This window comes from Callorhinus ursinus, unplaced genomic scaffold, assembly GCF_003265705.2.
Source record: "Callorhinus ursinus isolate GAN/ISIS: 27379988/994484 unplaced genomic scaffold, GSC_fseal_2.0 scaffold12, whole genome shotgun sequence".
Classification (NCBI taxonomy): Eukaryota; Metazoa; Chordata; class Mammalia; order Carnivora; family Otariidae; genus Callorhinus; species Callorhinus ursinus.
In genome coordinates, this window is record NW_027397074.1 from 45,374,466 (window position 1) to 45,401,975 (window position 27,510).

General features: G+C 47.7%; 1 protein-coding gene across 1 annotated transcript; it reads left to right on the forward strand.

Annotated features, from left to right (window-relative positions):
• On the forward strand, positions 1–27,510 carry MTURN (maturin, neural progenitor differentiation regulator homolog). Its single transcript, XM_025873094.2, has 3 exons — positions 1–583; positions 9,796–9,918; positions 22,050–27,510. The coding sequence occupies exons 1-3, from the start codon at positions 422–424 to the stop codon at positions 22,158–22,160; spliced, it is 396 nt and encodes a 131-aa protein (XP_025728879.1). The 5' UTR covers positions 1–421; the 3' UTR covers positions 22,161–27,510.

Below are 27,510 nucleotides of genomic sequence, written 5' to 3' on the forward strand. Positions count from 1 at the left end.
GGGTTCGCTTATTTAAAAAAAGAGAGAAAGAAAGAAAAAAAAAAAAAAGAAAGAAAGAAAGAAAAAGGGTGGTGGGGGCGAACCGAGGAGTCCGCCCTGCCCCGCCCGCCGCAAACCTTGCCGCCCGAGAGGGGCGGGCAGGGAGGCGGGGCGGGGCGGAGCCGGGCGCGCCGCCGCGCCGTCCAGGCCACCGCCCACCCCGTACACACAGCATGTAAACAGTCCCCGCCGGGAGGAGCCCCGGGACCGGAGGGAGCCGCGCCGCCCGGCCCCGCCGCCTGCCCGAGAGCCCGCAGAGCTGCGCGCTGCCCGCCCGGGAGGAGGGCGCCCGAGGAGAGAGGAGGGCGGGCGGGCGGCGGAGGGAGCGGGAGGCGGGCGGCGCGCGAGGAGGCTGAGCGAGCGGCGGGCGCGGCGGGCCAGGATGGATTTCCAGCAGCTGGCTGACGTTGCGGAGAAATGGTGCTCCAACACGCCCTTCGAGCTCATCGCCACCGAGGAGACCGAGCGCAGGATGGATTTCTACGCCGACCCCGGCGTCTCCTTCTACGTGCTGTGTCCGGACAACGGCTGCGGGGACAATTTTGTGAGTGCCGGGGGGAGGGACGGCTGCAGCGGGCGGGAGTGGACGCTCGGCCGCCTCCCTACGCCCGAGCTGCCGCACGCCTGGGAGGCTGTGGGCGCGGGGTGGAGGCGTAACCGGCCCGGCGTGGCGGTGTCAGCGCTGCGTGGGGGGGGGGGGGGGGGGGGCAGGGGCGCCCTTAGAACCCGGGAGCCGGACTGGGGCGGGCTGTTTCGGGGACGCGACCCTGCGGCCCGTGCTTGGTGCTCGGTTGGGAGCTTCTGCTCACCAGCCCGGACCGGGGCGCACGGACCGTCCCGCAGGGCCCGGAGTCTCGAGCTTCCTACACCCAGGCGTCCCGTCGGGGTGAGGAATCCCGTTCCCCTCGCGATGCGCTGACACAACTCCTCGAGTTGTCCCCGCCCGGGAGAGCCCCCGCCCCCGTGTGATCCCCTGCGCTGCCGGTTTGGACACAAAGCCTCGGTCCACACTAGCGATGCCCCATCTCCTGGACCTTCTTTGCGGAATTACACCTCGGATCTTAAAAACGCACACGCGCGTGCGCGCGCGCGTGCACACAGACACACACACACACACACACACACTCACGGGCACGCCTATCCCCCCTCTCCTATGCTTCCATTGCTCCTCTGTGAGCTTCCAGCGAGGTGTGCGGGGCCCGAGCAGGTTCCGTCCGGCGGAGGCGGCGGCCGAGGCCCTGACGAAGCCCCCGGGTTTTTCCAGATGAGGGGAACCCCCCTCCCCCACTCCACTCCCGCCCCGAGCTAGGAGGGACCGGGACCTGGAACTGCGGGGTCCACCTCTTCCACTTTGTATCCTGCGCCCGCTTGGGATCTTGGCGCTGGCAGTTTAGGAAGGGGATGCGGCGGGCAGGGGAGTTGGCAGGGGAGGTGCGCAGAATGGGCGAGGATGGCGCTCCATGAAGTGTTTGTAAGGCCGGGGGAAAAATAATGGTCCCCAAATGTAAGATGGAGGCGGCTGTGGGCTCGGGTTACCGTGTGGTCGCCGGCTGGAGCCTGGAGCTGGCGCTGTTGCCGCCCCTGCGGACCGAGGTGGGGCGGCGCCGAGGCGCGGCCTGGCGCTGGCCCCTCAGGTGGGGGAGACAAAGCCGGGCCCAGGTCCAGGCCGCCGCGCAACCCTGCCCGCCGCGGGAAGTTCGCAGAGGAGTTAGAGAGACAGCAGGATCGCCTTCCTTGCCCCCCCCCCCCCCGAGAGACGAAGGCTTGTGTGTGACTTGCCGGGAAGGCACGCCCCTCCCACCACCGGCACCCTAGCCCCGCGGACGGGAGGAACACACCTGGGCTCCAGAGTGGGGCACTAGAAGAGAGATGCCTTGGGTGACAGCCAGATTTGAGTTCTGCCTGTGTGACTCTGGTCAGATGCCTTCCGGCAGCTCAGCTTACACATCAAAAAAATGGGCATAATACCAGCATCCAGGTGATCCATAGATAAAAACACCTAACCACCTCTGTGCAAAACAGCAAAGGCTCCTCAGAGACCTGGGCTTCCCCAGAGTTTAGAGCTTGTCTTTCTTAAGAGCCTCAATTTTCTCACCTGTAAAATGAGGTTATTCAGAACACCTCTATCGTAGGGACTTGGGAAGAGCAAGTAAAGTATAAATATATGTAAGAACACTTAACTGTAGTTAAAATAATTGTTATTTGTTATTGGGGGAAAATGGGAGATCGTTAAAAAGGGATTTACTCCACAGCAAACGTGAGAAAACCCCAGGGTTATACTGGAAAGGGCCCCAGTGTCCAACTAACTGCCACATTAGGGTTTGATTAGGAGTCCCTCCTAACCCTAGTCTGCCAGTGGCCTTTCCCACTCCTTACTGTGTGAGATAGAGCAAGAATTACCCAAGGTTCTGTATTTTATGGGGGAGAGTTCCACACAGCCTTCTTGCTGGAACTGCCGGAGACATACCCAAAGAAATTACTCCACGGAGAACCATTGTTGAGAAACATTATGTATATCACAACTTTTTTCAAGGCCATTCATAATATATTTTAAATGTTTTCCCACCTGTGTGAATAAAATGCTTGAACATATTCACTTTCTAACAATTAAATGAAATAGATAAGGAAGAAAGTGGGTGGAAGGAAAAAGTAATTTCTTGGGTAGACTGGAACATTCTTAAAGTTTCTGGAGGCCATAATGAATAGCATGCCAACCACCAGAGATTTCTTAGCCCAAATCTCTCCTCAGATCTGTCCCAAGCCAGGTTTGTCAAGCTGCCATTTGCCCCTAGTTACAGGGACTCAGGCATGAAGTAAGTGTCCTACCTCCATCGTTTTCCTTTTCCCAGGAAAATCCTGTTAAGCATTAGAAGAAATTTGAGATGAATGGAACTCCTGTAATCTGAAGGATTTATTAACAATAAGAATATTTACGTGGCTTTTCTCAATTTACAAAGTATTTTCACGTGACTCATTCATTCATTCATTTATTCATCAAACATTTATTGAGGGCTTGCTTTGCACCAGGCCAGAGCTACCTAGAATATAAATAGGACCTCTGCCCTCACTTTCCTGGGGCCATTCTGCCCATCTAAGAGGCAGTGTGGCACAGTGGTCAGGCCACATGGGCTTGCACCCCAGCCCCCATGTCTAACTGTGTGCGTTGGGGAAAGTTCTTTAATCCCTCTGTGCCATGATTTCCACATCTGTAAACAGGGGAATGATAACATTAGTACCTTCCCAGCAGGCTTGTTTAGAACAGTGCCTAAAATAGGGGTGGTGCTATTAGTGACTCTCTGGCAGTCTCCATACAGCAATCACTCTGGATCTATTTAAAATATAATCCAGGTCATGACCTATGGCTCTCCACCTCACCTAAACTGACTTCCTATAACTTTGACCATAAAACCTGAGCCCTTGCCCTGGCTTCAAACCCCCACACGGTCTGTCTCCTGCCACCTCTCTGACCTCATATTACACCAGTCTTCCTCCTTGCTTACTGTGTTTGTGCCATGCTGATTTTTCTGGTCCTCAGACATGCTGAACTCATTCCTGCCTCAGGGCCTTTGCATTTGCTGTCCCCTGTGCCTAGAATATTCCTCCCCCACATCTTTGCATGGCTAGCTCCTTTATGCCATTCAGGCCCGGTAGAAAACTTCCTGACCATACATTCCCTCATCTCACCTTCTTTTATTCAAATTACAGCACTCATTAGTACTTTATACTCTCTTGTTTGTTTTCTGCCTGCCCCATGAGGCTGTAAGCTTCATAAGAGCAATGGCCTTATCTGTCTGATTTATCACTGTATCCCAGAACTTGGAGTAGTATCAGACCTTTGATAGGTGCTCAGCCCATGTGTATAAGTCACTATCATACCACGAATGATAGTGAAGAAGGCAGATATTAAATTTCAAGAATGACAGCTTCAAAGAACAGTAACTACCACTTATGTGCAATTTACTGTGTACCAGACACTGTTCTACTTTGTGTATACAGTAGGTACTTTGTGTGTATGTGCTTGTTTAATCTTAGTAATCCTACAAGGTCCTCTCTGTGATTTTCTCCATTTTACAGATGAAGAAACTGACACATAGCAAGGTGTACTAACTTTTCCATAGCTAATAAATAGTAGAGCAACTTGAACCATAGCCCTATACTGAAAACAGAGCGTCCCTGGAATGACAGCTGGAGACCCAATTCAGACCGTGGGTTCAAGGGCGGCTTCTTATTGGGCCTCACAAAAAGTCTGTGAGTTAGGTATGAACCCCACTTTATAGGTGAGGAAACAGGCTCCATTGAAGGGAATCTATCCAAGACTATGCCTCTAAGAAATGATAGCCAGGACTTGAGCTCAAGCCCAGAGGCCTGTCATTTGCACCATGCAGAGTGTCAAGCCAGGAGCTCCAGAGGGCCTGAGGAACAAGGGCTTCCTTTTATTTTCCGTCCACTTTGGCAGCTCCTCTGTCCCTTGTGCACTGTTTCCTCTTCTCATCTCGCAGGCCACCCTGTTCACGCCGTCCCTTTCCGCACTGCTGCCCTGATTCAGGCCTGTCTCTGTGGACAGTGCACAAGGTCAGCTCCTGGGATAAAATGAAGCTGCCTTTGCCCTCTATGTTGAGCAATCGGGGACAGAGGCAACCCTGTCTGGCTCTGCAGGTGCGACAGGGAGGGGCCGGGAGCTCACAGACAGGTGGCATGCTCCCTTCTGCCAACACAGAAGGTCCGGAGGGCTTCGTCAGGCTGCAGGAGTGGGGGGTTGGCATCCACTAAGGTACCAGCCGGACAGAGGGGCACATGTGCATGCTCTCCTGGGCATGGCAGCACCAGCTGCTTTCCGTCCTTGTCCTAGGCCAGGAGAAAGGAGCTCTAAACCAAGAACACTGCCCTGCGGCTCCCTGGCGCCTGGGTGCTCATGACTGGAGAAGGGGAGGGCTGCCTTATTGTCCTATTTTTTCTGCCAACCCATCAAAAACATGTTTGGATCTAAAATTTTGTACAGTTTAATCCCTCCTCAATGTGAAAACAAAGATAGCAGTTGTCACTCTATTAAAGAAAAAAGGCTCTATTTATAGAAGGACCATGTGATTTAATTTTATGTGTGTGTATACATGTATCTGTATATATTTTCCCCCATTTTTGTTCTAGGCATGTCTCTATTCTTAACTACGTGACCAAATAACAACCTTTTCATTTTGGAGAAGAAAACAGAACTTGTCTAAATGAGATTGCATCACCTCATGTGGTGGGACAGTGGAGAAAAAGCACCTTCTTGTCCAATTTAAACTCACCCTCAGTTTCCTCCTATGTCAAATGGGGATAATCATACCTATATTAGGTTATTATTGTGGGGATTAAATGAGGGGTTGTGGTAACTGTAAAGCTTACCACAATGGCTGTGCACTATTCATACAGAGATTCTTTAGGGGAAAGTGTATGTCTTTAGTATATTCATGAAGTGGTCATCCTGAGGAGAGTGAAATTATGCTAATATGAATTTCAACAGATAGGAAGAAGCACTCTGGGCTCCTGCTAAATGAGAGGCAGTCTATAGGCTAGCCCCTATCATCTTGATAACCACACTATATTATTATTTTCTATGACTTACAAATGAAGGAGCTGAGGCTCCGGTTGAATATGTGCTCACCTCTGTTGACATCTTGGCTCTGCCCCTTGCTCTCTGTGTGGCCACAGACAAGTTGCTTAACCTCTCTGAGCTTCAGTTTCCTCCTTGGTAAAACGTATCAGTGGTCGGCACAAAGAGCAGATCGTAGGTATGGCCAGCCACACTCTTCTTACCCTGTGCAGAAGTATTTTGGGTGGTATGAGATGGCTTGTAGGTTTTCTCTTTTAGCATCTCTTCAATGGGCAGCAGTCAGTTTTGGGTTAAGCCACACCAACTCAAAATCGACTCACCAGTACTATTGATGGCAGAAACCCCTCACGGCAGTACTACAGTGAGAATGAGGCCCCTGGCAATGAATTTTCACTCCGATGACTGAGTCCAGGAGGAGAAACAGGTGTGTTCTTTGCCCCCCAGCCACCCCCCACCCTGCCTAAGCACCAGGAAGCCAAGCGCCATGCCCACAAGTGTTAGAACAGTAGGAGCACACAGACTGTGCTCAGAAAGATATTTGCAGGATTGAATTACCATAGTGGTCTAAGACCATTTTTGGATGAGCTGGATGTTCTCATCTATACTACAGAAAACAGAAAGGTGCTCATTTTCCTGTGTGCAGATGCCACGGTTCTAATGTCTTAAGCTGGACAAACTTTGATGCTAAACTCTGGTCCAACTTAATGACAGAAGGGCCACAGATCGCCTGTTTTAAAATCAAAGTTCTCATCAGGGATTTTCACCCCCGCCCCCAAATGTGATTCGTCAAAGTTCTGCTCTGGTTCTTGTTCTCAAAGTGTGGGCCCGAAGCCAGCAGCATGAGCAGCACCTGGAAACTTGTTGGAAATGCAGATTCTTAGCCCTACCCCTAGCCGTTGTGTCTTAATAAGTTGGGGGATGGGGAAGGGGAGGGTGTTGTGGTGCTTGCTGAAGCTTGAGGACCCCTGCTGTCCTCTCCTTCAGAAGCCTTCCCTTGGTATTCCTCCTATTATAAGGTGCCTTAGCTCTCACTGAATGGTTGGAAAGTCAATACATTCTGTACCTGGATTTATATTTGCCGGAGAGTTACATTGTTCAAAGCCACAGGTTCTCTGACCTGTGCTATAGTTTTGTCATGGCCAGAGTGGCTGTTTGGTTGAACTTCCAAGTCGGAGTCATTGCGGACACACCCGGTGGTGCAGGGTTCTGGGTCTTCAATCACCCATTTATCTTTGTTTAAGACTAGACCCCAGAATCTGCTTTCAGGAGCATCAGCCCAGCCACCAGACATTCTGTCTGCCCTCTCCGGGTTTTCGAATGGGCCCCTCTCTTTTTCCAAAGGAATGACCCTCAGTCTATCGCCTGTTCTGAAGAGCTCATCTGTTTTTTTCCGGGGGCACTGCCTCGGGCCACTGATGGAACTTCCTTCCCTGCATAGGCCTGTGGAAAGCGTAGAGGCGGTCTGTGTCCCACCCACAGCAAAGGGCCAGGCCTCTTTATCTGGCACTGTTGGTCCTAACCTCACTTGGTTTCATATTCTTCTCCTTCCATTGTTTTCCCTCTGTCCTTATTTTCCCAACCACAGACTCTTACCTTGTCTTTTATGGGTCTTTAATGACTGCCTTGATTCATTCTGGAAGGAAACAGTTTCAATAAATAAACCTGAATACTTTCTGTGATGAGCTACTGTGGGTATGAAACAATTAGCATTAACTAAGGGATGTCCTTTAAGCAGCCACAGGCACCTGAGTTGGTCTGACTCCAAACCCCACGCACCTTCATGTTATCATAGGGGCAGGGATTTGGTTAAAACTTTTTTAAACCCACAAAACCAACACGACTGAGAGTTAGACAGCCAAATCAAGGAGATTTAGGCAGACTAGACAGAAGGCCCTTTAGCAGGTGGTAAGTCTTCCTGCTCCAAAATATATTCATAAGTCAGCAACTCCAGAAGTGGAGCAATGAAAAATTGTGGCCTGAACACTCTCCTCACGAGGTTAGAAATGCCCCAGAAACACTTAGAGAACCTGTCTGATTTCCAAGCAGTAGTGGATATGAGGCAAGTCTGTTGCCTGAGTGATATACTTTCCTTAGTTTACTTTGTAATTTAAAGCCCAAATATACTTTCAAAAGTAGATATCCAAGATTCTCATAGCTACACCGACTTGTGAATGAACGAGAACTCAGGCTGCCTTGGGTACTGTTCTCACAGTGGGTGTCTCATTTGGTCGGCGCGTGCCCTTCGGCTTAGGGCAGGTGGAAAGCCAGCCCATGCCCTTCCTCCCCCTTCTCCTGCAGACACAAAAGAGTCAAGGGGGTGCTTACACCTACCGCCCACCGTTTATTGAACATCCACTGCATGCCAGCCAGGCACTTGATAAACTTTTTCCTTTTTCTCTAATTGTTACAAGTCTAGGAAAGGCAGGATTATAGTAGTTTTTTATTGTGCAGTGCTAGATATTAATCCCGTCTTTCACTTGGTTAAGAATTTGAAACATGCTGGACCTTTTAAAAATGTGAGCATGAAAATGGGTGCTGAGCAGAGCTTATATGAAAGCAGGACTTTATTGTTCTTGTTGAATCCCTGCCGCTTGAGAATCGAGTGTGGTGATGGATCTAAAAGCACTTTGTGCTATTACGCTTTTGTACCATGTAAGAGACTATTACATAAATGGCATTTTGGTGGCTCGACAACTGTAAGGATCTCTAATTAATAGAGAATTGTGTTTGAGCTATTGTCTAAAGTTAGAGAATCTAGAAGTTATCTTTGTTAGATCGGGGCAGAAGTTCCTCCAGAAGTCTGTTGGAATTAGAGCAGTGTGTGTGTCAGAAATGGAACTTTACTTCTACAAAACACAGATAATTTGGGGGGGAAGTGGCACATTAGCACCTAGTTAGTCTCTTGGATCTGAGCAGTATTTTAAGTCTGTAGGTCCCATTCTTAGAAAAATGCTGCAAGGAGAAGGAAGGAGGTGAAATGTGTCTCTTGAGTGACTGACATAGAACTTTCTGGCGTGATGCCCTAACCATTGTATTAATGGAAGGGAGCAAGGGTGTGCTTGGCATGGACTATTTCTCCAAATAGATCTTGTCTCCTGCTGCCTCGTTTCTGCTGCTTGCTTTGATTTGCCAGATGTCTTCCTCCCTCCCACGCCGCTACACTTTTCCACCAGCGGTGGAGCTGTCATGGATTGGTCCCCTCTAAACAGTGACTCTTGGTCAGGTACCCTGATGTTACCCTGGTAGCCCAGTGCCTCTCCCTAGCTCAGAGATGCAGAGCAGGGGGTTCTGCACTTGGATCCCTCAAGCCTGTTTCTTGGGCTTATTCCAGATCTTTGAACATTATGGGAGAGGCTCGTCTGGTCTTCAGGAGGTGCTAAAACAGATATCCTCGTGCGGGAAAACAAACAAACAAAAAAACCCACCAAACCTTGTCTAGCCTTAAGAAAAACTAAACCCTAAAACCGGTCTCCTCTTGGTGCATGTTACCATTGGGAAGCAAGCCCTCTTGGAGCATTTGTAAAGAAGGTGAGCTTTCAGAGAGCCTTTGCTTCTCTATGACCCCGGCGATGGCTTTTCTGGGTGTTCTTATAAATTCATTTCATTTTTGTTTTGTTTTGTTTTAATTCATTTCATCTTAAAGTAAATATACCATCACCCCCACTCACAGGCTCATCTGAGTAAAGAATGTCTCATTGCAAGTTAGTGGTTACAAACAGTGCTTAATTAACCCTTCAGCTATGACTGAAGGCAAGGTTAGAGATCCTGCAGGCTCTTGGTTTTTCCCCCCTGCTGCTTTAAAACCTGCCTTACCCAGGTCGAGAAGAAGGACTGTGGAAATTGTGGGCCTTTTTTGATCCCCCCGCCTTTTTTGCTACTGCTGAGCAGATCCGCTGGTGAATCGAGCAGGTGAGATTGTGGATGGAAAGCACAGGGATTTTCTACGGGGTAGGCATTTTCTCATCCCCTTCGATGCAAGCGAATCGAGAATGAACGTCAGAATTTTACTTGGGAATAGAGGCCTTCAAATTTCCGTCATTCAAAAAAAAAAAAAAAAACAAACCTCTTTTCGGGCTTTTCAGATTTCACACTGAGGGTAATGACTGTGTGTCTTTTTTTTTCTTCCTTCCCCCCGCCCCTCCCCCCCGGCCGCGGGCACGTAGCACGTGTGGAGCGAGAGCGAGGACTGCCTGCCTTTCTTGCAGCTCGCACAGGATTACATCTCCTCCTGCGGCGAGAAGACGCTCCACGAAGTCTTGGAAAGAGTCTTCAAGTCTTTCAGACCTGTAGGTGCCCGCTTGGCTTCCAGAGCCGTCTTGTTTTCTGCAGTGGTTGTGCTCAGAATTGCAGGGGTGGTGGGGAAAGTGGGCAAAACCTGGGGTGACTAACTGTTTTTCTCTTGTCTGCTTTGTGGCTTAAAGATAGCAGCTAGGGGAAGGAGGGAGAGGGCGGGGAGGGAGGGGGGAACGGGATGTGACACAGCTGTTTGTCGCGGGAATGATGGTTATTTCTAGCATCACTTGAGAATCTCTGATAGGGTGGGAAGCAGACAGAGCCTTGACGAGACTTCTGAGTGTTCCTGCGCTTGTCCAGTAGACTTAGGGCCAGAATGCTTGGAAGCACTATGGAGGTTCTCTTACCGTAGTGAGGCCTGTATCTGGGGAGCTGCCGGAAGGCTATATACAGGATGTGCCTCCATGTCTCTGGGTACGGAGAAGGATGAAATTGGATACTGGTTGTGTTCTTTTCTCTTTTTATAAACTCTCTAGTAGAGAGCTTACTTTCTGCCCTCCACCCCCCTGCCCCCCGCCCCAGTGTAGGATTTAAGAATCTGTATATCCGGGGCTAGCTGACAGTTCGTTTTCATTCTAGCTGAAAAGCATGTAAAGTGAATTCTCACCCCTATTTTGAAGATTATCTATTGCCCTTTATCTTTATTGGAAGGTAAATTCACATTACTGGTGTCATGACCCTCCCCCCCCCCCCCCCAAGTTCAGTTTCCTGCCCACCATAAATTGTCTACACCTTCAATGATACTTGCTCTAGAATTTTTTTTCAGATGTTTTAAAAGAGTATCTACTTCTCCTTTGCAATTTTCAAGCTTGCCTTTTCAGTGCTCTGAACATAGGGAGCATGATTGCCTGGTTGTGTGAGAGACTGTGTCTGACGTTCCAGTATTTTAAGGTTTGTAAGTGTGTTTTGTCGTCTTTTGTTTCAACTGGCTCTCACTCTTGGTATTTGGTCTCTTTGCGTGTTGGATTATCTCTGTGTACTGGTTATAGTATTTGAAAATGTGTATTTAGGAGTAAATTGAAGCCTGAGATGATGGTACCTTCCTCAGAGGGGATTTTGATCTGTTTCTGCTGGGGCTTGGGAGGCCCTATCAGCCTGAGACCACCTTCAAATGATTTAAGACGTGTGGTTCTTAGAACTCTCCAGGTGATGAAAAACCAGGCTGTACATCTGCTTTCTTCTAGTCCACTCTTGTCCTGAGAGCTGTCTTATTAGTCCATTCAGGCTGCTGTAACAAACTGTCGGAGACTGAGTGGCTCCTAAACAACAGACATTTATTTCTCTCACAGGTGCAGAAGCTGGGAAGTCCAAGATCAAGGGGCCAGTAGATTCGGTGTCCAGTCAGGGCCCACTTCATAGACAGACAGCTGTCTTCGTTGTAACCTCACATGGTGGAAGGAGAGGGAGATGTCTCTAGGGCCCGCTTTGTAAGAACACTAATCCCATTCATGTGGGCTCCACATTCATGACCTAATCACCTCCCAAAGATCCCACCTCCTAATACTGTTTCCTCAAGGGTTAGGATTTTAATATGTGAATTTTGCAGGGACGCAAACATTCAGACAATAAGAGGTCTTTGGGATCTCAGCTTAAAGTGGGGATGGCTTATCACGGTGTGCTCCTTTGGAAGACCCTGGGTTTGACTTTGGTCCCCCTAGCTCTTAGAGTAGGCCAGGAATGCAGTGAAGTTTCTAGCTGTTTCTTTCTAGGTCAACAGATACCCTCAGTACAAAAGCAGCTTTTTATGTTTACCTCTTTAGGTTCTAATTCTTCAGTATATTTAAGAAGGCATTTTTCACATTTAATCCAGCTTTTTTAGTTCTCTGAGGAAGAGTTGGTCCCAATCACTCAATCCACCATTACAAGAAATAGAATTTCAGTGGCTTTTCTCACTCTTTCTGATCTGTATCATTTGTCTAGCCAATTCGTTTTTTCTTTCTTAATTTTCTAAGCCTGCTTGGCTCGTTCAGAACAGAGTCATGACGGAAAAGTACTGATCTATCCTTCATTCATTTCATATATATTTATGAGTACCCGACTACTCTGTTCCTAGCACTTAATTCAAACAGATGAAAATCTTATCCTTATGTTCTAGTGGCGGTGGGGGACAAGGTAAATAAGTCCAGCACATAAAGCATTAGTGATAAGTGCCAAGGAGAAAAAATGGGTAAGTCAGGGTAAGGCAGTAAGGAGTGTCAGAGGTACTGGATTTTTTTATTAGGAGACGAGAGGAAGCTTTGCTATGAAGTTCACATTTGAGTACAACTTGAAGCATGAATCATGAGGAAATCTAGGGGAGAGCTTTCCAGGTAGAGAGAACAGCAAATACAAAGGCCGGGAGGGGGGCGGAAGTGGGTGGGCAGAAGAATATCAGTGTTCAGGGAACAAGGAGGGCCTGATGTGGCCCAAGTGGAAGGGTGGTGGGGAAGAGCAAGAGGGGAGCCTGAGGTATTTCAGGGTTTTGCAGGTCACAGAAGGATTTAGGTTTTACTCTGGTGTGACGGGAGCCATCGGAGGAGTTTGAGTGCAAGGGGGATCCGACTTGGGGCGCCCGGGGAGCTCAGTCGGTTAGGCATCTGCCTTTGGCTCATATTCATGATCTCATGGTCCTGGGATTGAGCCCTGCGTTGGGCTCCCTGCTTGGCGGGGAGTCTACTTCTCTCTCTCCCTCTGCCCCTTCCTCTGCTCCTGCTCTCTCGCAAATAAATAAATAAAATCTAAAAAAAAAATAAAAATAAAAAAACCAACCAGAGGTATCTGACTTCACATTTTGAAAATCTCCCCCCTGACCAGTTGAGAATAGGCTGCAAGGGGCAGGTGGGAGCAGGGGCACCAGTGCGGAGGCCGTTGGGTCACACAGGTGAGAGGATGCGGGTCACAGTGAAGGTGGAATGAAGGGCTCAGACTCTGGACTTGCTGGCAGGGCCACAAGTGGGGAGTGAGAAGAAGAAGGCAAGGGTGATCCAGAGTTCCTTGCCCGCGCAGCGAAGGGAATGGCGCTGTCCTTTACTGAGATGGGGGAGGCTGCAAAAGGAATAGTTGGGCGCCCATACTACCAGGAGCTTGGTTGGGGCACGTCACTGTCAGAAATGCCTATTAGACATCCAAGCAGGATATCAAAGTAGGCAAATTTTTTTTTAAAGATTTTATTTTTTTAAAGATTTTATTTAGTTACTTCACAGAGAGAGACACAGCAAGAGAGGGAACACAAGCAGGGGGAGTGGGAGAGGGAGAAGCAGGCTTCCTGCAGAGCAGGAAGAGCTCCACCCACGTGGAGCTCCATCCCAGGACCCAGGGATCATGACCCAAGTCAAAGGCAGACGCTTAACGACTGAGCCACCCAGGCGCCCCACTGGGTCTTATTTCTAAACACAAAGCTCCCTTACATGAAACTGACAGACAAATAGCAGCAGTGGGAGGAACCACACCCGTGAGTGGAGGAGAGCGGGGAAAGTTTCCTGTGGACCTCCAGGAGGAGGTCCTTGTTGTGGGCTGTCGCGTTCCTCGAATCATCCAACCTGGGGCACATCCTGGCTGAGGGAAACCCAAAGCCCTGCCTGCACTTCGCCTTCCCTGGCCCTCCCACCCGCCTCTCCCTGAGGGGCAAAAAAGCCCAGCCAGAGGGTGCGTGGTGCACATCAACTCCCCCACCAGAGGGGCGCTGTACCAGGGAGCCTCCTCTCCTGGGGAGCACAGCCCTATCTAGAATGTCAGGCTCTGCTCTAGAAGGGGACCCTGGAAGTCCGACATCAGAGCAAGTCTGTGTGTCTCCAGGGCACGTGGCAGCAGAATCTGGAAGAAAATGTTCAACAACCCACTTGCGTTCAGCTATGCACCTGGATTTTCTTGGACTGCATTCATTTCTTTCCCTTTTCATGTGGCTGCCTGGTTGCCAACACGTGGCCAGGTCTTCTTGGTAAAGAAAAACAGCAAAACGAGTTCTGGCGGGACCTCGCCTTCTCCAGTGAGGCCAGTTCTGTAGGAATTTTGCTTGCCATCCAGGAGAAGGGGCGCAGGAAGAAAACCAGGGGGCAGGCCATGAATGCAACCCCCATGAGGACACCAGCTGCAAAGTAGATCTCGCTGGCAAATAGATTATTTTTCTGGTTAAGACTTGAGGGGTTCAATTTTTTTTTTAAGATTTTATTTATTTATTTGAGAGAGAGAGAGTGAGCAGGAGGAGAGAGAATCTGAAGCTGACTCCCCGCTGAGCACAGAGCCTTGGGGGGCAGGGGGGCTGCATCCCAGGACCACAAGATCATGACCTGAGCCAAAATCAAGTGGGATGCTTAACTGACTGAGCCACCAGGCACCCCTGGGGGGTTCAATTTTTAAAAACTTTGCCTACTTTGCAGGCTCCCTGCTCGCGGGGAGTCTGCTTCTCCCTCTGCCCCTCACCCTGCTTGTGCTCTCTGTCTCTCAAATAAATACGATCTTAAAAAAGAAGAAGAAGACGCAGCACAAGGGCTTGCCCAACTTTGCACACTGTGCTTTTCCCCCTTCTCCTCTCGCGTGCGCCGTCCCCCCACCAAAACGAGCAGTATCACAGTCAGAGTCCTCCCCCGACATGTAAAGAAATCTGTTGTTGGATTTGAAAAGCAAAAAAAGTTTTTCTTTTCCTTTTTCTCCATCTCACTCCTCCTCTTTTTTCTCTATTTCTTCATCCCATTTTCAACAAAACATATCGATCATTTGCTATTTGCCAAACACCACTTTGGAGAGTGAAGAGCAGGAAGCAGGATGCAGTGCCCAGTTCTTGCCCTCGAGGGGCTGACTTTCTGGGAGGAGAGACAGCTGCGAAAATGTACGTGCTACAAGGCAGAGTCCAAACACTCTCCTAGATGCTGTGCAGAATTAGCAAAGGAGTTCCGTTCCCTGCTGTGCTCACGCCCCTTTGGGGAAATATTTCCTAAGAGGACGTTAGTGACCTTGTACCGCAGGGTGTTGTTTGTAGTCTCTTTACCTAGTTGTGGAGGCTCAGGATATTACATGTTGAGGGACCCAAGCTTGGTGGGCAGGCCGCTCTGGCACTTGCTGGCTGTGTGACCTCAGCCAGGTTACTTAACCTCTCTGTTTCTCATTTTCTTCACTTGTAAAACTAGGAAACAAATGCTGATCGTTCCCTCAGGGATCTATGAAGATCCGGTGATGCGGTTCTTGTCAGGTACTTAGTACAACACATTACACAGGCTCAGCACTGAATGAATGCTGGCAGTGATACGGACGGGGTGAGCACACGAGGCAAAATACTGTTGGGAAGTGAGTAGGCCTTAGTGAAACCTTTTGCAGGACTCTTAGATTTTTGTTGGAGAGAGAAAACAATTGCTAAGTGATTTCCACACACGCTTTCAGCATGTGATTTCAACAGAAGCATCCAGCTAAGGTAAGGGATTTTTAAGGAAGTATTCTTGGGGTATTATAGGCAGAAGTTTATCAACACTGGTTTTGGCAAAATAATAAACATCCACATTCAGTACCTCATCCGTGCATCTCACTGGTTAGAGGCTGGTGCTGCAGAGAGGACGGAAGCGGCCATCCCCTAGAGGGGCATGTGAGCAAAGAGCCTCTGGGCGCCAGGGTTATGGCTGATACTTTTTTTCTTCTTTTCTGTATTTCCTAAATTTTCAGTGTTGTCACAGAAAACATTATCAGAAACTATGTTGTGTTTTTTTTCAAACCTATATTGTCTACAGTGTGTAAGAAGGGCTAGGAATATCAGATGTGAGTGGGCTCACCGAGGAACAAAGTGCTGGGCAGTGGCTTCCTGAGAAGTTGACACCTGGAGACGTGGCAGGATCCAGATGGGCTCAGAGGGGAGGAGAGCTGGCCAAGAAGGAAGTCCAGAAGGGCCCATCATGGCCCTGCGGCTCAGAGTCCTCAGAGATGCCCCCTGGGTGGGGGAAGGTGGCTCAGCCTTGCCCGGGCCTGTCGGGCTCCCCTGCGCTTGTGGCCTCTAGCAGGTCACTTGACCTCAGTGTCCCCATCTTTAAAACGGGGGTCATGCCTGTTTTGCTGTCTTGCGGATTCTTGCGGAGCTTCAAAAGCAGACTAAGAGTGCAAAGGACTGTCAGAGCCCGTTCACACAGCTGAGATTCGTCTCAATTTCTGGTTCCCTGGGTGAATTCATGACTCTGGATGCAGCCGGGCAGCTTCCCTCCCAGAGGGACACACCTTTGGCTCCTCCTCCGGGGGCCTCCCAACTTGGACCTCGTTCCTGCTAAATGTCCTATCCAAACCGTACCTGTATGTAAATGACAGCACCAAGCAGGCTGTCACTGGCATCCGCAAGTGGGCAGGTTTCTCCCTGTCATGCAACCAGTAAAGGCCTCAGAGACACCCATCAAGAGCCTTGATAAATGCGAATTGGAGAATCACTGGAGTCTTGCATTTTTCTTGTTTAAGTGGCCCTTGGTTGACAGTTGCTGGTCATCACATGATTGAGCTAGGTAATAAAATAGTGGTTATGGATCTCAATAATGGTGATTGTGCCACTTATTTTTTTCCTCAGTGTTTTCATATCTTTTATTTACTGACAACTGAAAGGCTTCCCCTAGTTAAACAGTTCACAAGAGAAGAGAGAGCTCACTGTGTCCAATTTAGTTGCAGAATCAAACCTTATTGGTTGCCCTTTCTGTTTCTCTCAAAGCTTTATTTTATTTTATTTTATTTTATCTCGGAATATTACTCCTCCTCCTTTTACTAACGCTATGGACATTTAGGGTCGTGAGGCATCTGTTGTTATAACAACATTGTGTGCTGTTCGGTTGATGTTGCTTTGATGGTCCTACCTGGAGTTAGAGCCCATGGTTCCCCATGTTTTCTTGCTGTCTTTGACCCTGGTCCCCTCCCTGGGGTTGCTGTTCCAGCTCCATGTTTTTTCTTTCAAAAAACAGAAACACTTCTTTCTACCAGCAAAATTCCCCTAGTTCTACCTCGTGGGCCTGAGCAAGATTAATATTTTCAGTTTGCCACTAATGGGTGAGGAGCCAGGGATTAAACCCCACAGGAAAACCCTTTGTGACCCAGAAAAAGTCCAGTTCTTGCTTCTACTCTCATCGTCTGGTTAAGAGCCTGGAAGAAGAGAAAGAATCCACCTGTGGGAAGCTGTCCCAATGGGTCAGAAAGTCTGATAAGAAAAGATGATGCACTCGTGTGGGTTTTAGTAAAAGACACTGAATGTTGATAAGCTTATCATAGCTTTTGTTTTCTGCTCACGTATGAAATTTCAAACGTGTGTATTTTTTAGGAAATACAATGGCTCCTGAAAGTAGGAGAGTACTTACTCGTCTTGCCCATTTGGGTCTTACCCATCTTGCCACTTACCCCTTTTTTCTCCTTTTTTTTGGACTGACTGACCAGGATCTTGTTGTAGGTTTCTTGGTACCCCCAGCATCGTTGATCATTAAGATAAACAGTGGCAAATTCCCCAAAGCTCTAGGTAATACTTAATACTCAGAGTATGGTTTTTGGACCAGTAGTATCCCCATCACCTGGGAGCTTGTTAGAAATGCAGAATCTCAGGTCCCACCCGAGACCAGCTGAATCAGAATCCACATTGTAAGTAGATCTCTGGGTGAATCCCATACATTGTAAAGTGCTCCAAGGAGTCCTCTGGGAGGAGCTTCCAGGGACCTCTGAAGCCATAAGACACTTGCTAAAAGTACCCTAGCTAACTGTGCCCTCCAAAGCAAAGACGTCCTCTCCTCTCCCTTTCTTTCATAGACCCCTGCTAGCCCCTGTGCTGAGCGAGGGCCACCTTTGGAGACAGCAGATGCGAAATGCCAACCAAGTGTGTCCTCAGCTAGTTTACCCCACTTTCTCAAAGACCTGGAGTGAATCCTGAAGATCACTGATATTCTCCTGGATCTAAAGAACTTTCATTCTCAAGCATTGGCATTTCTACCTTTTAAGTACAACCCTGTTTGGATGGATGGGCCCCCAGAAGTTTTTATGTGATCATAAGTTGCCCAAAGGCACCTTCATGCACAACAAATCCCTGGAAATGTCAACACCATTGTTCAGGGTTAGCATAAAGATTTTTTTCCAGTCAATCGAAAAAAATTTACTGAACAGAATTAATGATTATGACTATTAAAGTAATTTAAGTGAATCAGATAGGATTTCTTGGCCTGTATTCTTTTCTTTATAAGAATGTACACACACAGGGCGCCTGGGTGGCTCAGTTGGTTAAGCGACTGCCTTCGGCTCAGGTCATGATCCTGGAGTCCCGGGATCGAGTCCCGCATCGGGCTCCCTGCTCGGCAGGGAGTCGGCTTCTCCCTCCGACCCTCTTCCCTCTCGTGCTCTCTATCTCTCATTCTCTCTCTCTCAAATAAATAAATAAAATCTTTTAAAAAAAAAAAAGAATGTACACATACAGTAAAACCAAGAACGCCAGGATCCTTACCAGTCTGTCTCTATTCCTGTGTTTGGCATGGCTTCTTCTTTTTTTTTAAAGATTTTATTTATTCATTTGAGACACAGAGACACAGAGATAGAGAGAGAGCATGAGCAGGGAGAGAGGGAGAAGCAGGCTCCCCACTGAGCAGGGAGCCCGATGCGGGGCTCGATCCTGGGATCATGACCTGAGCTGAAGGCAGACGCTTAACCATCTGAGCCACCCAGGCGCCCCTGGCATGTCTTCTTGACTGTTAAAAAAAATTTGGATCCAGGAGCACCTGGGTGGCTCAGTCAGTTAAGCATCTGACTCTTGATCTCAGCTCAGGTCTTGATCTCAGGGTTGTGAGTTCAAGCCCCACGCTGGGCTCCACGCTGGGTGTGGAGCCTACTTTAAAAAAAAAAAAAAGTGGATCCAGAAGTTAAACGTCAACTTAACCTGCCATAGATGGGACTAGAGACAGAGGTGGGATTGCTGGGTTATTACTTGTCTGTATGGTATTCTTTGCAATCCCAGGCAAATTATAGTTCTAGTGCTTTTTCTGTTCTCCTCTGTGCTTTTCTCAATTGTACATACTTTAAATGTAGACATTAACGTTGCACATTGAATTTTTTAAAGGGTGTATTACTCAGTAGAAGACATTGAAGCCTCCAGCTGTAGGAACAGCCCTGGCAGCTGGAAGGGAGTCTTCCGGGTACCTGGTGGTGAGGTTGTAGTCTGTGATCTGATGGCCTGGGTTTGAATTCTGGCTCTGACGCTAGGGGACTCTATGCAACTTACGCAGCCTCGCTGGGTCTTATCTGTAATAGGGGGATAATACCTACCCCATAGGAATGTAATGAGGACTAACGGAACTAGTATATGTAAGGCTGCCTAACTCCGTGCCTAGCAGATGGTAACATAACCAATATTAACTATCATTATTAAATCTGAAGTATGACCAGATTGATTTGTTGAATGGCACGCTGGCTGTGAGTCTGAGAATCAAGTGAGGAGGCTAATAGAGTTGAGTTCCTTATTCCTCTTCCTGCTTGTTGTATACTGATTAACAGTGAGCTGGTTCAAAAGCAGCACAGCCAAAGGGAGACGGAGAAGCAGGGGCTGGAGGCCATCTCCCCTTGAATAACTGAACTGCTGTGCTTTAAAACGAAAAGCCGAGATAAGAGGACCTAACTCACGAATCCACCTAAGGCTCTACAGCTTGCAGCCCACGGCAACATTCACTTTCTCATTTCCTCTCCGTAGTTTCTCTGGACATAGAGCAGGTGTCATGGTTCCCACTTTACAGAGAGGGATGCTGAGGCTTGGCAGAGGTCCCCAACTAGAGCCCTGACTTCTGGATGCTGGGTCCAGTGCCTTTTCCACACAGCCTCTCAGTGAGTCTGCAGACCCTGCACTATGATGCCTTGGAAGTCGGGAAGGCCAGAGAGAACTGCTTCTGTTCTTTCGTCCTCCTGGAAGGGTCAGGAGTGAGCAGTTCTGGAAGTCGCATCCCAGGGAAGGGCCTCACATGTGCTGATGCTCTAGACCTGAAACTATGTGCTTTGGGTTCACACCAAAGGGAAGGTGGGGAGCTAGGCAGAGGAGAGAGGGGAAGAGAAGTAATGGTTTTGTACTTGGCTTGCTGGAACCTCTTCTACAGACCACCCTAAGCCAAGGAGAGGAAGGGTGTTGAGGGGTACCTGTGGTTGGGGCCCGTGTGAATTACTCAAGTGTATCATGAAAAAGAATAATCAGTGGTACATGTCTTTAGGACAAGATGGCAGTTGTGTAGATGTGTGCTTCGACTGCACTCTCTTTACCCATGGCTGCGTGGTGAATTGACCACAGTCTTTCCCACTGAGCCTTGGAATCCTCAACCCAGGGCTCTAGGCAGCAGCTACCACTCACATCTGTTAAGTGAGAGGGAACCCACCGGCCATTCCTCTTTTAAGGGGTATCCCTTCAGTGCAGTGAGGAGTCACATTTATTGTTGAATTAATGCATCCTCTGCTGGCATCTAGGTGATTCTGGGGTTTTCGGTAGGGGCAACAATATTTCTGTTTTATCAGCGATTTAAATATCATCACTCATTTGACACTTTCACCTTGCTGTGTCACCAAGCAGCTCTTCAAATAAAAAATGGAACATCAGAATACTCGCCATCTGTGTTCATTGTCGCCATCTTTTCTCTCTCTCTAGAGACAAACGTTATCTTGTGCTCATTCCACTGAGATGTGAGAGGGTGACAGCAGGAGGAGCAAGGGGCTTCTCACTTCCCCCAAGCATACACGAGATTGCTCCACACTGTCCGGGCTAGCAGAGATGCGCTCCTCCCACGCAACCCCTCCAAGTCAACAGTGGCCCTTTGAGACAGCTGCGGTCCTCTGGGCTCGAAGGGGAAAGTGTGTGTCTACAGCTAGTCATGGCCAGCTTGCCAGGCCCCATGGAGAATATGACCAAGGGCCTGGCAGATGATCTTGTCCGGAGCGTGTTCATAGGGCTCTGGGAGACTGCAGGAGTTGGGGTTGGAGAACTTCAAGGGAAAAGCATTATTTCGATTGGGACCTAGGGTTTCCTCATGTCAGCATTTGGGCGGGGTATGGGAAGAAGGGGAGGGGTTGCAGGGCACTAGGGAGGCAATGCAAAGCAAACAGAATGGTCCATCTTACTGTAGGGGCTTCATGCAGTTAGCTTGGGTCCCAGGGCCATTCAGTGAAGTTGCCTGAAAATGACCAGTCGAGGGGGCCACCATGTGAGAATGTCAGGGCCACGTGCAGACTAAATCGGATGGAGGAGCTGGGGGACGGAAGCACAGTAATCATGGGCAGGGCCCAGGGGTAGCCAAGGCCACGGCCCCCTGCCAGCACCAAGGCTTTTTGTTCATAATGATCAGTCCCAGCAAACGGCACTTCGTTTCCAAGCAAAGACCAATCAGTGCTTTAAGAAAATGCTTCCTGGTTATTTATTGTGATTTTCCCCGATGATAATTATAGAGCCTTTGGAAAATTTTACAAAAAGACAAAAAGGAAAAAATTTACCCATAACCACGCTGCCTGAAACAATACTCTTAAAATTTGGATGTATCTCATTCGAAGTCTCTTTTGCTATGGGGTTGTGTATAAATTTTAAGAAAATCTGTGTCATAATGAAAATGTAGTTTTTACCATGCTCTGAGCATGTTTTTGTATCAAATTACTCAAAATACTATTTTAAATAGGTATATAAGATCCCATCTTACAGATGCACCGTAATTTAACCAAAAAATTAAACATTTCAGTGGTTTTCACATTTTTACGTGTGTGTTATGTGTTTTTTGGGAAGAAAATATAGGGGGGGATAGATTTTTGAGTCGTGATGGAACAGTCAGTACTGTTCATCGTACTACGGCTGACATCCCAGATCTGTGTGTGTGTGTGTGTGTGTGTGTGTGCGCGTGCACGCATACATTCTATATTATTCTACATTGGTGGTGTGTGGTGCCATGTTTTGATACTTAAAAGTAGAGAGTCTCCAGGCTCCCTAATAAAACCTGGCCCTTTGGGTACCAATCCATTGAAGGATTGACATTTCCCATTTAACATGTTCATAAAAATAGTTGTAGGGATGGTTGACTCCAGTGGGAAATCCACAGCTGCTGTGCTAAGTCCTGTTAAATGCTGTTGAATTTTGATCCGATGTCTTTGGTTATCTGGCTGCCCACGGGCCATTTGGCACTCATGGCTGGTTCTCTTCTCTCTCCTCCAGTTGTTGGGGCTTCCGGATGCGGACGATGATGCATTTGAAGAGTACAGTGCAGATGTGGAGGAGGAGGAGCCCGAAGCAGACCACCCCCAAATGGGGGTTAGTCAGCAGTAACCTTCCGAGGGCTCCCGCCTGAGGAGGAGAGTGAACCCCCTGGTACCTGAGGTGGGGTCGCGTGCTCCTGGGTTAGCATTTTTGCATTAGCACTTCGAAACAGGACGTCTGACTCCCAGCATCTAAATTAAAACTAGGTACCTTTTTATTGACCGCAAAATATCTGGGATGAGCTTTGCTCAGAAGTGACCTGAATTTTACTCCCGTTTCAGTGGGTTTCTATGGGGTTTTCTCAGTAGCCTTTGCCATTTTGAATTTAGAGTCCATTTTGTGGCTGACTGTTCTCTCTTGAGTTTGTGTTGGAGAACTAACATTAGCGGACTCGAATGTAGAGAACTCTGAATGTATTAAGGATATGTTTTGAGTCCTCAAAGGTGACATTATTGAGGGAAAGCATGACAGAAGAAATGCAGTCTGCACTTTTTATGTACTTTTTAAATGTCCATGAGTGAAGGAATTTGCTTATAAAGCATGAGTTTTAATATCTAGTCATTAAACTGCACAAGTGCAAATACAAGGGCAGAAAAAGATAATCACTTAGCTTTGGACTAAGAGGGGAAGGGAGGCAGAGAAGCCTTTGTCAAAGTGTTCTGCCATTACTAAGTTACCTGGATAGATAGCAGCTGGTTCATGGTTAGTATAAACATTACTTGCATGTTCAGTTATTTTAAAACATGCTAATTCCAAAGCCACTTTTGAAATCTAATAGTGGAAAATATCAATGGGGTGACAAATGATTGATTTCTCTAAAATCTCTATAAACTGTCCCACATATGAAATGAAACATCTACATTCTCTCTTTATAACCAGATGGCAACTTGTTAAATCATGAAAACATTCAGAATCCAAGTGCCACTTAAACTTTGAAGCCATAGATAAATTTAATGGGGGAAATAAACCAGGATAAAATTTTTTTAAACATATGATGGAATCCTTCTTTAATTTCTTAATTTGTCTTTTATTCCTTAAAAAAAAAAGGTCAAGAAAAGGATCCCACTGTATAATTTATTTAAAAAACTGTAATCAAGTCCTTGGAGGGACCTAACTATAGTGAATTTTTAAAGCGATATGAAAGTGGGAATCTTTCAGTCGTGGGTTAGCTTGATTCAAATGGGAACTCTCAATGATCAGAATACTAAGACAACTCACAGAAACAGCTACTTAAGAATTGAAAACACTGCTGTCATTACTTAGCCAACAAATACTTACGGGGGAAGTCCTTTGTAATGCCAACGTGGAATTATTTAAAGTATTCATTTTCTTGGACCCTTCTGGATCTCTCAAAGCGGAATGCCTCTCTCACAACCCTTGACTAAACATAGCATCTGGGATGGGAATGTTTTTAACATGCATACACATGCCTGTTAGGTTGTCATAGTTTGGGACTTTAAAAACAAAAAACAAAAAAAAACCAGCAGCAGCGAGCACAGAGCTTCTGGGAGTCTTGTATATCTTCCAGGCATGTCAGTATCAACCTGATGATCTCTCCATTTTCTGCTTGATTGATTGGTGCCATGGAGAGTGCGGCTACTTGCGGTAGAACAGGGTACTGCAGTTTTAAGTCATGGTGGGGGAACAGTACAGTGGTTTCCATCCATGCTTCAGTACCCACATTTTTTCTTTTCTTGGCAAAGCGTATTGAAGGTTAATTTCAAGTGAAACGACTTTCCTTCTGAGTAGCCTATTCCCACCGCAAACCTTGATGTTTCATCCAGCGGGGAAGCATATTCTGTGCTTTGCTCCCTTGCCTGTGTCCCCATTGGCTCCGTACCTGAGCGCAGGTAGTTGTGAGCTGCGTTCTCTAGATAGCGCTCGGGTTTGGTAACCTCTGTTTTAACACAATAGGCTGAAAGAATAACTTCTGCCACTGGGATGAAGAAGCTTGACTAGCTTGCTCCATTTGAAGGTAAACTGGAATTTTATACATAGAGGCTTAAGCTCAATTTACATATGTTTGCAAATGGAACAGACATTAATATAAAATGTATTTTATGAAAAAGCGTTTAGGCTTTGACCAAATGCATTTTGGTATTATTATGTTAATGTTCTATTTATAAAAATTGAACTGAGATCAACTCAGCCATTCAGTGGGCTGAGGAGAAATCTCGTCTTTGTTCCGCCCCAGGGGTTGAGGATAACAGTACTGTGTGTTGCTTATTTTCATGGCAAAACCCCAGAAGGCATTAGCAAATCGAACCGTTTCCTCCAAAACTTCCTTGTTTTCTGATGGTGCACCGCCCCGGCCGCCCTTGCTGCCACACATGCCCGCTCCCTCCCACCGGCCGTGGGTTCGGCAGTTTGGCTTGTATGCGGCATTAAAGCTCGCCTGGCGCAGAGCTCCTCCCCACCCCGCATGGGCAGTGAGGCGGGCAGCCGGCAGCCGACGTTGTTTGGGAAGAGGTTCCGTGGTTTGACAAATTCCTGACTTTCACAAACAGATAAACACTTACAAAGAGGCAGTGTGGTGCGGTGGGAAGAGCATGGACCCGGGAGTTGGGAGAGAGACTCGGGTTCTAGCCCTGGCTCTACCAGGGACTGCGTGACCTTGGGCAAGTCCCCCAACTCCCCTGAAACAAGGGCTGTTTGCCCTTCCTGCTTTCACCACTGTCGTTCCATAACTGCCTTATGGTGTGTGTGTGTACTAAGAGCAACAGTCAAGGAAACTTTTAGGGAAAGGAGAAAGAAATACGTTTTGAATTTTGCCAGGAGGCTGTCCTGAGCGTGCTGGCCACCGGACTACCTTAGAATATGTTTCTGATGGTCTGTGAGTGTCCGGACCCCCTTGAGCCTGATCCTGAGGGGCTGATGACTTCCGGTTCCTTAGGCGGAGGACAATGTCAGGCCTCAGAGATACAGAAACAGACTTGTCCCAGAGGTGCAGGCTCTGTCTGCTGAAGGCTTGGCTTTCCCTTGTGCCCCGACAGACTGGGGCTTCGGAAGTGGAATGAGTTTAACTTAACTGAGAGAGGAAAATTTGCATGAAGAAGAGCTGGGAGAGAGTGAAAGGGGAGTACTTTGACTTTCTGCCATGTCATCCAGGAGAGAGAAAGAGGAGTGAGAGAGAGAGAGAGACTGTGTGTGTGTGTGTGTGTGTGTGTGTGTACGCGAGAGCGTGTGAGTGTGTGTGAACGTTGGGGGGAGGGGGATGATTGATGGCTTGTTGATCACTGTGGGCCCGCCGTGAAGTCCTGCCTGTGATAACCTTACCGAACCTTGATCCTGGGCTTGAGTGAATCACAGAGACATTTTTCTTATGGCCGCCTAGTCACTGGCTCTGCCTGAGAGTCATACTGAGCACACTTTGGTGAACCGGAGAATGAGTTAGGGAGCCAGGGAGGGAGGTGGGACCCCACACGACACCCGCCACCACTCCGGCTCTGTTACACTCACGTCTCCCAGACTCATAGCAGTATGTAGGACTTTGGGTTTTTTTCTTTTTTTATATGACTAGAACATGAAAAGTCTTGTATTTAGGAATTTTCCCTGTGTCCTGGTGCCAGAATTGGTTTCTGGGGTCCTTAAGTGAAAAATTTCTTTCCTCTCATGGCTACTGTCATTTTTCACATACAAATGGAAACCTTTCCTCCAGCACAGCGACATCTCTAAACATTGTGTCTTTCTCCTAAGAGCACAAAGTGTATGGACCTCGGGGAGCTATGCTTCCAGAGCATTGCTGGAATTTATATTTTAGAAATCTACCTTGCATATTAAAATTCACAAGTTGGGAAACTGATATGAACAAATCTGATTTCCCACAGTTCAAGAGGCACATAGGAATAGACAGGACTTAATCTGGGGTGGGAGGAGATGAGAAAGGGAGAATGGGAGAGTTAGGGTCTAATTCTTTAAAAAAAAAAGAAAAAAGAAGCCAGAAGACAGGTATTATGTACGCTACAGGAAAACTGTTTTCATGGCTATGCCACTAGGAGCTGGCTTTCCTCAAAGGGGCTGCCTGCACGTTGAGAGGCAAGGCCTGTGTGGGAGATGGATTTGTGGCTCTACAAATGCCCCACAGCCAAGGACATAGCAGGTGTCCCGCAAATCTGGTGTGGTTTTCCTCAGTAAACCAGCTGTCAGCCAGAGAAGCCTGTCTTTCCCAAGTGCGACCACATCTGCGGGCTCTGATCACCTGGCAGGCAGCAGGTGAACCCGACTTGATCTTGCTCTCAGTGTGGTTGAGGCCATGGGTCAGGAATGCCCTCGGGGGCTGGGGGGCAGAGCCCGCCTACTCCACTTGCTTCAGGGTTGTAGAAAGAGCACAGTTAAAACTCAAGTGGATCACAGATCCCTCTTCCATATAGCGACTGTCAACCCCAAAGAGGGGCACTGCCTACTACTTAGTCTTTACCTACTACTTAGATTACCAGAGAAGCCTAACTTTTTTTTTTTTTTAATGAAACACGAATGCTCTTCCACAAAGACCCAATTAGTTATCTTGGTTTTGTGACACCAGGTATGACCTGAAAGGCTGCAGTCTTTTAGATGTTATTTAGAATATCTACAACTTGCTGGGATGCCCGTAGCCTCTGGTGTCCATGGCAACGTGGGGTCCGTGGTAAATATCTATAGCTCCCGTCCCCCTGGGTAAATCGTTAAATAAGATGGTGTCGTTGATATTTTTATTTAGATTTGTATTACAAAAATAGAGGACCCATGAGCATCACATGTTAGAAACTTCATTTACGGCACTGTGTGGCTGAATAGACCCAAGCCGTTGAAAGCATGCGCCAAGCCGCATCAAAATAAACACCTCATTTACTAAGAACTGTGTTCAAGTGATTCAGGCCCACCGAGAAAGCAGATAGTCTGTTCTTTGCACAACTGCCTTTCCCTGGTTCTTTCTTTTGTTTTTGTTTCTTAAGAGTCATTTTTTACCTTTTTTACTCTGAGTACCTTCCGATAGCCAGGTGGATAAAGACGCGGCAGTCCTGCGTACACACGTCACCTTTCTAGAGGAGAAAGCAAATTGTCAGTTCTTGGGAAAATCGGAAACGATTATTGTGAGCCAGTCTTTGTTTGTGTATGAGAGCAGAGTTGAGCCATCCATGTGAGAAGCAAAATCAAGGAACGGTTTTGGGGTTCTTTTTCCTTAGGCAAAAATGTTTCATGCAGGGTGTGGATGTTTTCTTTGCCTTTATATTTCCTTTCCAAGAAATCTCTTGTAAATGACAAAACTGTGAAATGGGTTGCCAAAAAAATTGTTGCCCTTTGTTTTAGATGCCTCAAACAGTGTAAATCCTAAACTGAACCCTGTCCACATCTGCTCCGTCCTCCCTCCCCAGAGAGTGAGGATCTCATCCGCCGATGTAATTACCATACGCTTGCTATTAAAGAGCCTTCCAAACTCTGG